We start from the raw sequence: 17,382 nt of genomic DNA, 5'->3' as shown, positions 1-17,382 counted from the left end.
TTTCAGGTTTATGTACTTGGATTTATTTACTACAGTTCCAGCAGTATTAAATTCAAAAAGAATTAAAATTCCTTTTCATCGACTGCACAGCAGCGGTGCTACTACCTGCTAGTACCTCGTACCACCCATGAGCACAACCTGGGTAAGAACGCAAGGCCGATTCCGCCGGCAGGGCAGGACCAAGACTCTCGACGCAGGGTTGCAGAGCAACACGGGGCATCTCAGCCACAGAGAACCGGCGGGCCAGCATCCTACAGCGGGGAACACCCTCCGAGCTGAACCGGGAGACGCGTCCCCACGCCGCAGCGGGCCTGGCCGCGCTCTGACCCGCCTGACCACGCCACCTCCTTCCAGCCCATTTGCACCGTTTCCCGCAGGGCTACAGCCGTCGCGGCTCGGGTAATCCGCTCCTCGCAGCGCAGGGAAGAAAACGTAATTTACCCTTTTCTATCAGCTCTGCAGCAGCGCTACCGGGGTATCCGAAACGCGCAAAGCCACCCTACCCCGCTCACCGATCACCCTGCACCCGGCCCGCCCCGATCGACCGCTCAAGGCGCAGACGCGGATACCGCCCCCTGACAGCGGCGCCTGCGCAGAAAGCCGCGGCCTGCCCCTCGCTGCAGCTGCGTTATCTGCTGCGCCGTGTCGCTTTAAGCCGCGGGCCGCAGTGGGCCTGCCACCCTGGTGAGTGCGGGCCGGCGCTCGGGTCTGGTCCGTGCTTCTGGGCGGCCCTAGGTCCAGCTGGTCTCCCGAACGGCCGCCGCCCGTGCCCGCTGCTGGCCGGTGCTACCGCCAGGGAAGCGGGGACCACAGCGACATGGCGCGTCCTCGCCCGTCGGGCGTCCGCGCCGCCTCGTCGGGCGGGATGTAGGCAGAGATGTGGGGCTGGAGCGTATGGTTGAGGGGGCATAGCGGGGCTGGCTCTTGTCGTACCGAGGAGGGGTCCCCCACGGCGTGGTGGGGTGGTGGGGGTGGAGATGTCAGGGTCCAACCGCAGTGAGAAGCGTCATTATTTGCTTTTCCTGTATTCTTGTATAGTAGTGACATCCTAGGCATGCTTGAAGGGCCTTGCATGTCTCAGTAAGCCTTCTCGTTTGCAGAGCAAGGATGAGCCTGTTTGGAGCAACGTCAGGTTTTGGTACTGGAGGCACCGGCATGTTTGGCAGTACAACTGCAGATAACCATAATCCAATGAAGGTATGTGCGTGCCCCCCATGGGAACTGCTGTTCTCCTGCTGTGTTTTAATGCATCACAGCAGTGTCTACTAACTAATTGGATCTCAGTGTGCAGTTCTCAAAGTTGGCTAATTTTTGAAGAGTCCCAGACTGGTTTGGGGTAGAAGGGACCTTAAAGCTCATCCAGTTCCAATCCCCTGCCATAGGCAGGGGCATCTTCCACTAGAGCAGGTTGCTCCAAGCCCGGTCTAACCTGGCTTTGAACACTGCCAGGGGTGGGGCAGCCACAGTTCTTCTGGGCAACCTGTGCCAGTGCCTCACCACTCTCACAGGGTCTCATCTCAGCCTGCCCTCTGTCAATTTAAAGCTATTTATTTTTTTTTGTGCTTTGTCCTTTTTAGGATATTGAAGTAACATCACCACCTGATGACAGCATATCTTGTTTAGCATTTAGTCCACCAACATTGCCGGGTAATTTCCTCATTGCAGGATCATGGGCAAATGATGTAAGTACTCATAAAGTGGAAGCATTGGTGCCTAAAATGCAAAATGCGATCCTTAAAGCCTGTGCTAGAGCACCTGAAAATCTTCCTCACTGCAAAATTTATGTCTGGTGCCAAGATACTAAGGTTGATGTAGCCAGACTGCTTCAGCTGAGAAATTCTGTTATGATATTCTGATAAGTAATTTCTCTGCCTGCGTGTTTTAAGCTTCAGCTTGAAATACATAGTCAGTGTTTTCCCTGTTTGATTTTTTATTAGTTTTATTTTTGTTTTCCCTACTTGTATGGCTTTGCCCAGCGAAAGAACTGTGAATACACTAGTAAATCATCTGGTTTGACAGTGCAGCCTCAAAAAAATAAAGTTCCTACAACCTTACTGAATTTTATCGGATTTAAGGGTGATATCCCAGCTGGGGCAAACAGGGAGGTTAGACAAACACGAAGTATTTTTTAACTGTTATGTCTGTTGGCCAGTAGTCTGCCTAGCTGAGGGTTAAGGGTTCTTCAGGAGAGCATTGGGAGGTGTTACATGATCATAAGGTACTTCTGATTTGGAGTTGAATTGTGGGGTTGAGCTGTGGCTGTATAGATAAAAAGAACATAATCAGAGAAAATAAGGTTTCACTAGATCTGAGAAAAGTTTGGTGTTGTATTTATCATTGGATAAACTAAGGCTGGGATCCTCAAGAAGAGAAGTCTTTTTAAGTCCTTCGTGTGACTATGTTATATCTGCATATGCTTCTCCTGTTACAGGTTCGCTGCTGGGAAGTTCAAGATAATGGACAGACAATTCCAAAGGCTCAGCAGATGCACACAGGGCCTGTATTGGATGGCTGCTGGAGTGATGTATGTTCCTATTTAAAAATAAATTAACAGTTTTTACCTAAACCCTAAATGAGGTGGCTTGTGGTTTACAGACTGACATGAGTGCTATGTGTAGATGAAGCCTGTAATTACTGTATAGATTCATGTTACAGTAAATACGTGCTAAGCATGCCCTAATCAAATAGATTGACATGGGTGTAAGAAGGATAAAAGTGAGTTTAAAAGTAAGAATGTATTTAAAGCTAGGTAACAGCTAATGCAGTTTTTTCTTTTGCAACATAGTCATACATAAATTCTCATTTTTATGTTTGTTCTTTGTCTCGCGGTCCCTGTATATGTTACGTTAATGTTATGGTATTACTAGAAGAGAATAAGACTTGACAATTTTCTAATAAATACTGCATGACAGAGGTATTTAATCTATTGGCCATATTCTTGTTTTTTAGGATGGGAGTAAAGTATTTACTGCTTCCTGTGATAAAACTGCCAAAATGTGGGATCTCAACAGTAATCAAGCTATCCAGATTGCACAGGTAAGCAAGCTCAAACTACTAGGTTTTGGTTGGTTGGTTTTTTTTTTTCTTTTCTGTTTTTATTAAAAGCTACTTTTATTAGCAAATCAAGTTGATGTTTAGTGCTTCTGAAATAGATACTGCTATACAAAGAAGAGGTTATAGGGTGTGTTCTGTATTTTTAAGGTAATTATGAGCACATGAATAGGGAGACCTGCAATCAAGGTGATTTGAATAACCTGTGTAGTTGTAGCCTCTATTTTACTTCAGAAAGCTCTTTGGACTCCTTCACTAATCTCACTAAGTCACCCTACTGCATTATAAGGGGGGGTGGAAACCTTAAGAAGTCATTGAATATACTTTCACAAATACCAGCTTTCTGCTGCAGCAGTAACAGGGATTATAATTTACATTCTCAATGTAGATGTTGATGTCTGTTCATAGTTCTGGTAGTTCTAGTGATAGAATGAGTTACCAGTTACATAATTTAATAAGAAAGTTAGTACTTTAAATGACTGCTTCTTGCATCTTATTTAAGGTGATAATGTTCAGATTCTCAGCCTTGATTTTAAGATCAAGTAGCATGTTGGTGTAGTTGGCCTTTCTTCTGTGGCTGTTTTCAGAAGTTGGATTTTTTTTTATCACTTTAATACAGCATGTTGTTTACTACAAAGTGTTGATTTTTAGCAAAATGGATAATATAATTTATAAGTAAATAGGTCAAAGGAGGTGATCCTGCCCCTCTATTGTGCTCTCATGAGACCTCACTTGGAATATTGTGTGCAGTTCTAGTGTCCTCAACATGAAAAGGACATGGAACTGTTGGAGCAAGTCCAGAGGAGGCCATGAAGATGATCAGGGGACTGGAGCACCTCCCATATGAAGATAGGCTGAGAAAGTTGAGGCTGTTGAGCCTGGAAAAGAGAAGGCTGAGTGGAGACCTCAGAGCAGCCTTCCACAGTATCTGAAGGGGGCTTATAAGGATGCTGGGGAGGGACTCTTTGTTAGAGACTGTAGTGATAGGACAAGGGGTAATGGGTTAAAACTTGAACAGGGGAAGTTTAGATTGGATATAAGGAAGAAGCTCTTTACTGTGAGGGGAGTGAGGTACTGGAATGGGTTGCCCAGGGAAGCTGTGAATGCTCCATCCCTCGTGGTGTTAAAGGCCAGGTTGGATGATACGGTTTAGTGTGAGATGTCCCTGCCCATGGCAGGGGGGTTGGAACTAGATGATTAAGGTACTTTCCAACTGTAACTATTCTATGACTTTGTGAAAGTTGTGCTGTTCAATACTTTGTATTTCTGCTATGACTGTCTTTTTGTGTAGGGTGACTTAATTGTAGCTCTTTGTGTCAGGAGCTATTTTTTTTTTAATGTGGGTGATCTTAGAGCACTGAGCAACACAGTAAGGTTGCGACCAATCCTTACCCTAACTGCTGTGACTACAATAATGAGTCACTTTTCTTGAATGGGTAAGAAGTATAAATATATGCAAAATCAGAGGAGCATAAACAAGAAATGTGGACTGTTGTTATAGTGTGTGTGTGTTTGCGCTTTTCTTCTTCAGCATGATGCGCCTGTGAAGACTATCCATTGGATTAAAGCACCAAATTATAGCTGTGTGATGACAGGAAGCTGGGATAAAACTTTAAAGGTATGATTTTTACCTGAACACATGGACACAAAGCATGCTAGTAACCTATGTAAGAAAATATTTATGTGAAATGAGAGTATTTTAATAAACATTAATGAAAACCCCTAGCAGATTAATGAACTAGCATCACTTCACATAAAGCTGCAGTATTCTGGCTATAGTCAAGAATGAAACAGCTTGGTACTGGTTGCATTCACTTTACTGAACTAATTTAAATGGTGTGTCCTCAATTCCAGGCATAAGTTTGTTAATTTTTCTGTTTCCATCAGTTCTGGGATACCCGTTCACCAACACCCATGATGACACTGCAGCTTCCTGAAAGATGTTATTGTGCAGATGTGGTAAGCCATGATACAGGGTAAACTAGTGTAAGGTAGATGACTGGGAGTGTGGATATACTGTCAGTCTTTGAGGTTTCTGTAGGTCAGTACTAATTACTAAATGCTAGTATTTGATCTCTGTGGGATTTTAGCAATAAACCAGACACTGATATTCTTGGTCCAGCTCTGGAAAAAGGGTATTTGCATCATACAAAACGTGATTAGTATCCTTTTATAACAAAACCAAACTGGGACTAGCACTGACCTACCCCTGTTTCTGGCTGAGTTTGCATACCATTAGTGTGGTTAACATTGGAGTCAGCTGATATCAGAAGATTTTTTTGTATGCTTAATTTCTCAATGGCAGGGAAAAGCTGACGTGTTTTGTTTGAGATAGAGCAAAGTTAATCTGTAGATATTTCTCTTCTTCCACTTTCACTCCACCTCCTCTTCCCCAAAAATATTCAAATTACTTTATCTTCTTCAGGGACTTCTGCAAAATAGTAAGTCGAATTCTCTGCAATGCGATTAATACAAGTGTCTTTCTTCCAACCTGTTTTACAACCTTATCCAGGTTCATCCTATGGCTGCTGTGGCCACTGCAGAAAGGGGCTTGATAGTTTATCAGTTAGAGAACCAACCTTCTGAATTTAGAAGAATAGAATCTCCTCTTAAACACCAGGTAAATTATAATATTTATTATGAGTGTATTTATACAGACTGTAGAAATTCTGGGCTTGCCATTTTTTGGTAAAAATGAGTGCTGTTTCAAAACCAAGTTACTTCATTATGGCACATGCCCTAGCTTGCTATTGGTCTGTGGCTGATCTTCGTAAGGATTTAGAAATGTAAATACCATGACCCATATTCTCATGAGGAGTTGACCAGTCTCTTGACCTTGTTTGTGTTTTTACTTTGTGTTAATACATGTGATGTTTCATGTCCCCATGGAAAATAGACAGCATTCAGAAAATATGGCCCTCAAGTCTCTGTCTAAAATCCTCTTTCTTTCAAATTTAGCATCGCTGTGTTGCTATTTTTAAAGACAAAGTGAACAAACCTACTGGATTTGCCCTTGGAAGTATTGAAGGAAGAGTAGCTATTCATTATATCAACCCCCCAAATCCGTAAGTATCGTTTAAAAAACATCTGTTCTTCATTGCTCAGCCTACAGTGAGGATAAAAAGAGCTTTTTTTTTAATTATTATTATTTCCTTCCCAGTGCAAAAGACAATTTCACTTTTAAATGTCATCGCTCCAATGGAACAAACACATCAGCACCTCAGGATATTTATGCTGTAAGTATTCAGCATGTACTCGTTATAATTTATACAGGGCAGTATACACTCTTAATGTAAAATTGGCTGTAAATTATTTATTCTCCTTGATCTTTTACCTCATCTAAAGTTATCTTATATTTGTGTTTAAAGACCAGTCATACTCTAAGGGGAAAGAGAAATTTTTGCACTGAAAGCAAGTACCACATCAGCTGTTCATCAGTTGTCTTGTTGAACTTGATGCTTGTTAACTTGAAACAGTACTTAATATATTTGTGTAATGGGATTATGCATTGTATTCTTAAGTGCTACATAAATGTTAATGCTTTCCTTGTTGCTTCGGTGTTTTTTGCTTGTTTGCTTTCCCAGAACCTCTTTGAAAATGTTAAAAAAAAGCCAACCAAACAAACAAAAAAACAAAAAAGCCTAAAAATCCCAACAAAACCTATAGTTGGGAAAAAAAATCTGTGTATTTACTCTTTTAGGATTCAGCCTGTCTGTTGAGTATTCCCATTACCTGTCCATAGGCGTGGTGTTTTACATAGTAATTTTCTGCTTCTGTAGGTAAATGGGATAGCATTTCACCCTGTCCATGGCACTCTTGCAACAGTAGGATCTGATGGTAGATTCAGCTTTTGGGATAAAGATGCACGAACAAAGCTAAAAACTTCAGAACAACTTGACCAGCCAATATCTGCTTGTTGTTTCAACCATAATGGCAATATATTTGCATATGCTTCCAGTTATGATTGGTCAAAGGTAAGAAAGATTTACATTTGCATTCCATACTTCCAGTTAACAGCTAAGACGGTCCTTTTCACATGAGGCTTTCACTGTCCTTAATAAATAGTAGCTGAGTGTTTCTAGTTTCACAACCATGCAAGAAAATGCACAATGGTCATTTTAGACATCTGATGAAATCTAACACAGCAGTGCATTCCTTGGGTGATAGCTTCAGACAAGATTGCTAAACAATACTGTTTTGCAAATGTAGATGAGCTAAATGTAAATTATACCAAAGTTATTCCGGTTGCTCACACACATTCTGCAGTGGGGAGTGTCATGGGGCAATGTGGCACCCAGCAGGTTCCCACAAATCTCTTTGAAATGCACATCTTTGTTTCTTGTGCAGCTTCTGTTTAATATAAGAAAGAAGCTGTGACTGTGGTCATAAACACTTGAACCAGTTTTTGAGTAGCATATACTATATTTCCAGTACCACTCAGTACAGGTTACTGGTGGGAGTTACAAACCTGACTCAACAATAAATCACATAGGTGCAAGAGAATCACAGCAAACCATAATGCATGGAAAATCAGTACTTCTTAATAGTTAAAGTGGGAGCAGCAATGTTGAAAAGTAACTGATTTGAATCGAATGGTAACTTCCATTCAGAGTGTTACTTTCATCTTAACAACCAGTGCTTTTAATTTTGAGGATAATATCCTGTATGTTTTTGATTGCCAGAAATGCAGAGATGAACTCTATTGCATGCCACATAGAGAGCAAACTTTTCATTTACTGCGTTGTATCTGGTCTTTGGGTGCTGCCCAAAGTAACAGAGCTTTGTTAGATGCTAGAGCAGGTGAATTCTGTTGTAAGTGCTTGGTAGAATGTACCAAGGCATTTCTCAGATCTGTAAACCAGTATTAAGTAGTAAAACTAGTAAATAGAAAGTACTAAATTTTGGTTCTAGAGCCATTTCTGCCAAGTAGAGTTGATAATTTTCAAATTATGTGTTGGATTTTAATAGCTTTATTAGTGTTTACTCTCCCCAATTTGGATACGTGCGTATTGAGTAATGTGTATGCAAATAACGTCAACATGCAGAATAGGATATTTGCATCTGCAATTGGGGAACAGATGTTTTTGCAGTTGTCTGTAGAACTTGGGCTTCATTTTGGGGGAAAAAACATGACCTTAGTTCATTTAAAAGATGGAAAAAGTCAAGTGAAACAGGGTGGCCATTGAAGTTTTAGTTTCTTTGCCTAGAATGACACTAAAAAAATCATATTGAGCTCTTGTACTGCAGCTATAAAGTAGAGCTTAGAGATATGTGGCTGTTTTAATATGAAAAGTAGGGGTTTTAATACCTTAAAGATGGATTTTACTTCATATGTACAATTCTTGTAACTGTTACAGTAAGTTGCTCCTAATGTACCAACCGATATCTGGTCTTAAAGACTTCAAGATTAAATCTGAATAAACCAAACTAATGAGCTATTCATATTCTTAATGTTTTAAGGTAATGCTGATATTTCTTCTTTGAAGAGAGTAAATACAGATGCTTTTTCTTTTTAGGGTCATGAATTTTATAATCCACAAAAGAAAAACTACATTTTTCTGCGAAATGCAGCAGAAGAGTTAAAGCCAAGGAATAAGAAGTAGTGAGTATGAGTCTGACTGGTGTTACTCTACTGTTACTCTGCCATTCCTGCCTCTACTCCACTGCTCTTCTGTCATTTGTGCCCTGTTGCACCACAGTTCAGTCAATTTGGAATCGCTAACATTTAGCAGGAACTGTAAAAATTACATTGTGTTCTGACATGCTGGAGAGCATTTTTCAGATTAGATATTCCAGTGTGCATAGAACCACTGTCTGTTCCACAGCAATAATGAAATTGCAACGAAATCTAAATCCGGGTTAGATATTCCTGCTTAGAAGTGCAACCATTTGTATCTATGGATTTCTTTTATAAGTACTGCATTGAAATATGTTAATTATAGTTCTGCAGAAGTTGTATAAATACTGTATTTTTTTGTAAGTACTCAAAGAATTGCAAGTAATTCTTCTCAAAGGAGGCTTGTTATTATTCAGGGTTTTTTTCTTTGCTTTCTGGTTTTTAAAATGGAAGTATTGTCTGCTGTGTTCTGGGAAGAAATGCCTTGCAAATTGTTTTCCCTCATATTTTGGATGAATTAGGTAGGTATGTAAGTGGCCAACAGCAGTGACAGAAACTCAAGACAGAAGATGGGCACAGTGCAAGTTTTACTTCATTTTTTTTTCCTTGCACTCCAGCAGTGGACATGACTTCTGAGCCAGCGATACTCATGGTAGTTCAAAGGAGAAATTGCCAGTTGTGCCAAGTGGTATATAATAACTCAGTAATGTGAGCAAACAATTAAAGGCTTTGTTTTGTTCATGACCAAACCAATGTGTGCAAAATACTTGTGGCCTAAACTGTTTTAAAACTGACACATTTTAGGCTTAAACATTTTCATCCCTTAACGGGGGTTCTGGACTGAATAAAAGTACTCATTTTTGTTTTAAATAGATAATAGTGCTGGTAAGTTTCATCTGATCAAAATGCTGTGAAACAAAATGAGTGGGTCTTTTTCTGACTTGAATCTACCACTGTTTACTTCTAACTAGCCAGTTGTATACATGCCAAAGTTTTCTTTTTAGAAGTGAATGCTTGTTATTCCTGTTTTAACTGTTGCTCGTTTGATATAATGACTAAATAAAACCGGGGGGAGCGCATGTATAGAAACACCTGTCATATTGTACAATAAATTCTCTGTAAAACTGTATGTTGTAACACTTATGGTTATGGGTTCATGATACATTTCAAATAAAATTTTTACTAAATGCTTTTTTACTCCGAAGTTGTGTTACATTAGCGCGGGGGAGGTGCTGTGCTTCACTTCTAAAAGCAGCTTCTTGTCTTTTCATTGTAATTCAGATATGTTTTCTGAAAGTACTTTTCTTCCACTGCTCAAGCTGGAAATGTAATGCATTTTCCAGTTGCTGTTTCTTTATGAATGATTCCTGGTTTGGTGTCAAAGAATGAAGAAGACTGGTATGAAAGGCCTTTTGTTTTATAAGAATGAATCAAGTTCCTTGCTATATCAACAGCCAAACACGTAACAATTTTCTTTAGTAGAAATGAATCATACTGTCTTGAAACTCCAGAGCCACCTGGTCCTTTAACTTAAGACTCTTCTCTCCGAAGTGTTCCATCAGTTGATGCTGGGTGTGTATTTCTTGTTTGGCACAGTTGTATAGTTGAGAAGAGTTAATGAAAGACACTTTGCTGTTGTTTAAGGATGCTGTTTTCTGGGGTTTATTTCTCAAGATGTTTATTTTCCTGCTAATTCTATGGTTTATGTGGTTTCACATTAATGTTTTCTTTAAGATAGGAAAGAGTTCCCAGCAGTTATACCAACAGCTGATCATTTTGCAAATATTTCTTTTGATTTTGATCATCTTTTGGTTGATACTTTTTTTATTTTTTTTTTTTAGGTTGCGATTGTTACGCACTAACCGTTGCTTGTTAGCACATTCTTCCAGACTCCCCAGTCAAATGGCACCAAGCAGTTGCAGGCTGTAGATGAAGTGAAGATCATTGATGGCAAAAATTAAAATACTAGTCATTTCCTGCATGCAGAATTCCCACTGGTGTAAACAGGGAAGGATGGGATGTAGCATCTGCTTCTTGTTTAAAAAAAATCCTGTTTTTTCTTTTGTTTAAGTTCTTTAGAGTGTGAACGAGTGATTAGAAAATAGACTTGCTCTAGTTCAGCAAGTACATGTCTGCTAGATCCAATGGAGTTGCTCCTGCTGAAGTGGATATTAAGTTTGGCCAAGGTTTATTTTCATGATGAAGCCAGCCCTGGCAAGTCTCTTGCTTGGCAATACACTTCTGTATTAATGAGCTGAGTACTTACTCTACTGTTGGAATCAATCTTTCTATCGGCCATGTTTTAGAATTAGACTAATTTCAGAAGGAGTGTATTTTCCATTACATTGCTGTGCACATGTATTGTGTCTGGCTGAGGTAGAGCTGATGTTTCCAACTGCATCCCTCAGTGCTATGCTTTGTATTGGTAAGAGGCAGGGTGTTGATAACGCAGCAGTGGTTTGGCCACTGCTGAGCACTGCTCCAGCGTTCCCCGTCATGAGCAAGCTAGGGGTGGACAGAGCCAGGACAGCTGACCCCAACCAACCAAAGGGGTATTCTATACCATAGGACATCTGCTCAGCAATAAAAGCTAAGAGGAAGGAGGAGGAAGGGGGAGCATTCATTATTTACGATGTTTGTCTTCCAGAGCAACTGCTATGTGTGCTGGAGCCCTGCTTCCCAGGAAGTGGCCACACATTGCCTGCTGATGGGAAGTAAAGAATAAAACCTTTTGTTTTCTTTTGCTTCCACATGTGACTTTTGCTTTTGCTTTATTAAACTGCCTTTGACTTTAGCCACAATTCTGTTTCCATCTTACTTTCTCCCCTCCTTGTCCTGCTGAGGAGGGGGGTGGTAGAATGGATTGGTGGGCACCTGGCATCCAACTGCAGCACATAAGATCTATTCAGTTGGGAGGACAGAGTCAAACTTTGCTTTGTTTTCTTACCCAAATTAAGAGAGTGCATTGGTAACTTTTCTTTCCTATACTTACTGCAAGATTCTTGTGTATAAGTACATGCAGCTGTATCCTTTCAAACAATGTGAGAGCTTATTCACACAAAAGTGTTAGTGCATGATCTGGAAATGTATTAATTTGCTTTCTTATGGCACTAACCTGTCCAAAAAATTAAAAGAATGGAGAATGTAAGATTCTAATGTGTACCCAGAGCTAACCGTAGGAATGCTGGAGTTATAGAACAACTTCATTAGTTTTTGGAAAGTGCTGTCGATGTTTGTGGTTTTCTTGCAGAAAAATAATCTTTGGCATAAAGAACTCAGCTAAGCCCCCATATGGGGACAGTTCATAGAGATTTTCAGCTCTCTTAACCTTTCTCCTGCTGGTCTCACCTGTCCATAGTCTTGCATAGCAGTTTAATAAAGTGTATTTTGGAAAACGAAGCAATTGACAAAAAGTGTGTCTGCTGAAGTCTTTCACAAATGAAAGCCAGACGTGTCTGCACAATGGCAGTCAGGCAGAGTATCTTAATTTACCATCTGTCAGATGAAATGCAATAGCTGGTTTGGTGAGTACTCCAGCTTAGCTCCTCGGTTGGGAAAACAGGTTTAGAGACATTCTCCAGAGGAGAATGGATTTGAGATAGAGCTGGGGTTAAGGGTATGTGGGAAGCTCCAATCAAACTATTGTCCAACCTAGCCTTGAACACTGCAGGGATGGAGCATTATCATCTATTGCTGCAACACAGACCAATGCACGGAACAAATTGAGAATAATACTAATTCCCTAGTGAAACGTTCTACCCTAGCAGTTGCAGTACGCAGGAAATGCTCTTAATGTGCAATTTAAGCTGTTGCTGTAAATCTGCTGTTGTGCCAGGGGATGGCAGTGTTGATGGCTTCTTAACTAAAGCTTTCCCTGCAGACATCAGTGCGGTTGCCCGAGTTTTGGGGCCCTGGGTACCAGTAAACGTGTTGGTAGCGTGTTTGGAGAACAGACATTTGAGGAATTTAAGATTAGGCGCGAGTGGTGCTGAGTCAGTTCTGTATGAACCAGACTATGGGCTATTAGAGTTCTAATAACTTTCTCCTCTAAGACAAATCTTAGTAACTGACTAGTTTTCATACTGCTGTCATAGAAGACTATATAGGTTTAAAGCTGGTAAGCAGCTCTATTTTTGTCTAAGTTGGATTTCTTGCAGGAAGAAAGAAAAAAGCCAATAAAAATACTTCGCTAAAATAACCCCAAAACAGGTAGGCCCAGTGATAAGCTATGTAAAAACAAGAGTATTTTTTTTCTTAAAGTTTGAAATGCAGTTTTCATTTTCAAGGCTGGGAAATGCACAAGATAATGAAAGGGAGAAATAGTCTTGGATTACAAGATTTGAGTGTGATTTTATATTGCTTATTTATCCCAGGTAACTGTTTTGTCCTTGGGGCATATTTGACCAGTTCCCCCTGCTCCTGACCTTAGGGATGTGGTTGGTGTGCCTAGCACCACTTTGTAAGGCAAACAGCCACCCTCTGCGGCCAAGCAGGTCATGGATTCACTCCCTTTCCCTCACTATCAGGTCCTGAAGGTCCTGTGAACCCCGCAGACAAACCAAACAGATTCCTTCTTCCCCTCCCTGGCCGCCTCAAGACTCCCGGGCACCAGGGTGATTCCTCCCTTCCTCACTGGCCTTGAAGGTCCCAGGCACCCAGCCAGCCCAGTGGTGGGGACACAACAGGGAAGTGTAACAGCACATACAGCACTGTCTATACAATTAAGCACTTAGAGGTTCTAAGTGGCATCTTGGACCCAAACTGCTGCTGGACAGTGAAACCATGTTGCCCTGTGGCCAGGGGTGCTTCCATTACACCATCTTCTGCTTCCTCTGAGGATCAAGTGAGTGATTCATATTCTTTTATATGATCTTCAAGTCTAAATTGTTACATTGATAAAGGAAATCATGTATTAAGATCTGACCTGATCTGCAGAGGGTCCAGGTGATAAGAAATTATAAGTCATTGTATTACAAATTCTCCATTATGTTACTTATGTATTGTACCATATTGGTACTACTTGTAGAAATCATGTGCCATTCTAATCCTAAAGTCTGTGCTATAAGAATCATAATATCTTGTTAATAAAATAAAGCTTTAACTGTAAATATAATGCCACCATTCTGTCAAGGGTCCCTAAAAGAACTTGTCTGTCCCCTTAGTGTCAGGGCACAGGCATAGTTTGAAACAAAGAGCCCTAGTAATGTCTGCATTGACATAATGCACAACTCAGGCTGCGAGTTGGAGTTGGTAGAACTGTGTATTTCACCCTACAGCTCATGTCCAAAAAGTTGAAAGGCATCTATTCTTATTTCCAGGTAAGCTTAGGTTTTTATACTAGCAGTGCAGAGATCACTGTACTGTTCTCAGTGATAGAACTGCCACTTGAAGCATGGAAAGTGCTACTCTTCTCCCCTAGCCAGGTCAGAATAAACCAAGCGACATCACCTGGTTGGCTGCGATGTTTTCAGCAGGCAGACGCTAACCGGGATTTCCATGGTGTGGCATGTTCTGTGCACACGTGGATCCCTGTGTTCCCAGGAATCCACAGTGGGAAACAAGCTCATGAGAATGCAGCCTCTGAAATGGGGATATCACAGCTACAGGCTTTAGGAATTACAGGAGGCAGTGGTGCGGGGAGGTCTCTCCTGACACCACAGTGCAGGCTGGCATAGCACAGGGCTGGAGACAGGCATGCAAACACCTCCTTCATCCCCCCAGTGCAAAGCAAGCCTCTATTTATTTGTACCATTCACCTGCTTCTGAAACAGGGATAGTGCTACATGAGGAAAAAGGAACTCAGGCTGTTCAAGACTTGCTTGTAAGGTAACACAGGGCTGAGACAGTATCACAAAGAGGGCCGTGTGCTGCAGGACCACTTGCGTGCTGACAGAGCCATTCCAAATGTTTGTGTTGCATCAGTTCTGCAAATACTTTTTGTTACAGTGCATAAAGGCACAATGCCTGTCAACATTAGCTTTGTAAAGAGAGACCGTTTTCTTCTGTTGACTAATTATCCAATGAATATATTCAGTTTGAAGAGACGCTTCAATAATTTAGCAGGCATGTGCCAGGTAATACAGGAGCTTTTGTTTTACTAGCGGCATAGATCTTCAGTCATGTGTAACTCAATCTCTGGCTTTATGTATTCAAGGAAGTGTTTCGTATAGCTCCTGTATCAAGTGCCACTGAAAAGCAGGCCTAGATAAAAGATTAAGGCAATGCTCTTAACTGTGAATAGGGAAAGTTTACCCTTTACTGTCCAGTGTATCTGCTTTATACAAGTGAAGTGTGTATATGCTGAGATCCAATAATGAGTTTGTTGTGACAATAGGAAAATGATGTAAACTGCATGTTGAACAACTGAGTCAGTTAGGTCTCCCCTCCTTACTTTATGGGCTATTAACAAACAAACTTTGTAGTTTGATATTGAATGCTTTCTGTCATTAAAGTTTCTTAAATGCAGGTGATTAGTGCTGCATTCTTTGCTTTGCTGGACCAGATAAGGAGAACAATAAAGTTCAGTTCCTGGGAACCCATGAAGCAAAACTCAAGCAACGGATTTTCTCCAAACCCTCCCAAGGTACTTGATCACATTTGTGCCATCTCCCAGAAGGGTGTAAATTCAGAGGTCCTTTTCTGAGCCACTGTCAACCAGTTCATTCACCTTCTTCTGGTAGTCTACAATACAACTTATCTACAACAAAGGGAGATGTATTTTGTTTAGAATAGACTATGATTATTGTACTCAGTGAAGTGCAGAGATAATGCAGTAGCTCAAACTATACCCAAATTACTAAAACCAGGCTTAAAATACACTCCTTTTTCTCTGGAAGGACAGCTGTCTTCCATGCTCCTGCTGTACCACAGGGAGAGATTTATATAGACTCACAAGGACAGGTATCACTTACTAACAGGTAGTTGTTTTCTGCAGATACCTGTCTCTTTTCCCTGGAGATCTCTTTCTGTATAACGTTCGTTCATGGTCTGCAGCAGCAGGGATGCAGACAGGAATTGATTGTTTATGCATTAACATTTAATTTCTGGAACAGTACCTATAGATTTGTAAAAAACTACTTTTACATCTGTCACATGCTGTCAAACTTCAAACATTAGCAAGTAGCATTTCAGAAACACACTCACTGGACTGATAGAGCTCTTTGCAAAACCACAGATGGGAAATGTCTGTTGAGAGAGAACAACTTAGCAAAACCTTTCCACTGAAGCCTTCTCTCAAGCTTTTGTTCAGCCATAGGCTGTACGACGTAGTTGAAGTCATCCTATAATGCTGACCTATGTCTTTTACAATGGCATCCAGTTCATCACCTGAGTACCTTTCTTTGGTGGTCCTGCCAGCAGTGGTGCAGAAAAGAAAGAAAAGATGTTTGAACTCTTCAAACTTTTCTGAACATAGCTTGGCCCATGGAAAAGTTCACCAGTAGTAACTTTCCTGTCACAGAATCATCTGAGAACCTACTTGCTACTGTCTTGCTCTTACTTGATATGCTTCATGGATGTCCATTACTTCATTGGCAGTGCTGTCAAAGCTGCCCTTCTGATAAGGAAGCAAGAGTTGTTTTTTCTTTTGATAAGCTGATGAGAATGTCATTTGAGGTAGGACTGGCCTGGGCACCCCCAGGCCGGCAAAAGGGAAACCATACTCCAAGAAATAGAATGTATTCCCTGATTTAGTAGCAATCCATATGCTTCACTTACAAGCCTGATTTCAAAAACATAGATCAGCTGATCTATCAGCCTCTTTGTCTTTGTGAGACTGCATGTGATACATCCCCTTTTTATTTCCTTATGCTCTTCTCTACGTACTTTTCCACTAACTAAAAGCATGGTGTAGTAACTGGTCCATGTGATTTAGCAGGAAACAGCCTGCCTTTGTTTCAGCCATCATGTTCAGCTGATGTCATTGTCCTGCTTCAATGCTGGGGACATAATGTTGCTGGCAATTGCCTGTTGAGCTATCAATGGCCTTTCCCAACCAGCAATGACTGTGATGCTCCAGCTGACTGGATTTGGGTGTTGTGCTGTAAGGAGCAGGATTGGCATCACCCAAGCAAGCTCTGACCCTTGCAGGCTGCAACTGTGCCCTTCTGTAGTAACCGAGTTCTTTGTAAAAGCCACATTTTAGACCTTTCATGTAGAAGCTGCTATCATTCTGACTGGATTTCAGTCCAGGTAACTGTTTTTAAATACCTTTCCAGGCTCCATGGATAAAGCTTTTGTATCCAGTGCTGATCTGTTGTTTTGATGTCTTTACAGTTAATTTGTGTTCATTTCCTGTTCAGAGCCACTGCAACAAATCTTTGATGCTTTGTATTTGAATAGAGTAGACATGGCAACTGGAAGGCTCTAACAGTTTCTAACTAAACCTTTAAAGAAGTTAATTACATACCATGCTGATCATCTATTTTTTTGGTGTATGGCATTCTGCACTTGGCCAGGTTCATTGCAATACCTTCTAAAAGTATCAGAAATCAGAAGGGTAACATCAGAGTAGATGGCTTGTTTATCTCATTGGATGTGACAAGGTAGAAGAGTCTATATTAGTAAGGTCTAAAATACAGCAGCCTGGACAAGAGGAAAGTACCAGGTTAAGAAGGCAATCCAGATGGATGAGACTTGGGTACACTCACCTATTGGGAAGCTGGACAGAAAAGGCCCACCTGAGGTCTGCCCTGATGCTATCAATGTGCTCCAGC

At 41.0% G+C, this 17,382-nt stretch overlaps 1 protein-coding gene across 3 annotated transcripts; it reads left to right on the top strand.

Annotated features, from left to right (window-relative positions):
- Window positions 1-579: 579 nt before the first annotated feature.
- RAE1 (ribonucleic acid export 1) lies at window positions 580-12,051 on the top strand. 3 transcript variants are annotated; one of them, XM_005147555.3, is made up of 13 exons: window positions 580-684; window positions 1,101-1,197; window positions 1,578-1,682; window positions 2,432-2,524; window positions 2,950-3,036; window positions 4,583-4,669; window positions 4,939-5,010; window positions 5,564-5,671; window positions 6,010-6,116; window positions 6,212-6,287; window positions 6,831-7,025; window positions 8,568-8,653; window positions 10,510-12,051. In XM_005147555.3, coding segments are annotated over exons 2-13 (1,107 nt in total). In that variant the 5' UTR covers window positions 580-684; window positions 1,101-1,107; the 3' UTR covers window positions 10,511-12,051. The 3 variants fall into 3 exon arrangements, with proteins under 3 accessions (XP_005147612.1, XP_030903483.1, XP_030903482.1); XM_031047623.2 differs by lacking the exon at window positions 10,510-12,051 and adding an exon at window positions 9,190-9,872; XM_031047622.2 differs by lacking the exon at window positions 10,510-12,051 and having other exon boundaries at window positions 8,568-9,872.
- Window positions 12,052-17,382: the final 5,331 nt, after the last annotated feature.

Source organism: Melopsittacus undulatus, chromosome 10, assembly GCF_012275295.1.
Source record: "Melopsittacus undulatus isolate bMelUnd1 chromosome 10, bMelUnd1.mat.Z, whole genome shotgun sequence".
Lineage (NCBI taxonomy): Eukaryota > Metazoa > Chordata > Aves > Psittaciformes > Psittaculidae > Melopsittacus > Melopsittacus undulatus.
The sequence above is the reverse complement of the archived record's forward strand: the minus strand, read 5'-3'. Positions and strand labels throughout refer to the sequence as shown.

Coding starts and splice junctions, on each gene's coding strand:
- RAE1 (XM_005147555.3), top strand. CDS start 1,108: ATGAGCCTGTTTGGAGCAACGTCAGGTTTTGGTACTGGAGGCACCGGC. Junction 5,011..5,563: donor GATGTTATTGTGCAGATGTG/GTAAGCCATGAT, acceptor AACCTTATCCAG/GTTCATCCTATGGCTGCTGT. Junction 6,288..6,830: donor CACCTCAGGATATTTATGCT/GTAAGTATTCAG, acceptor CTGCTTCTGTAG/GTAAATGGGATAGCATTTCA.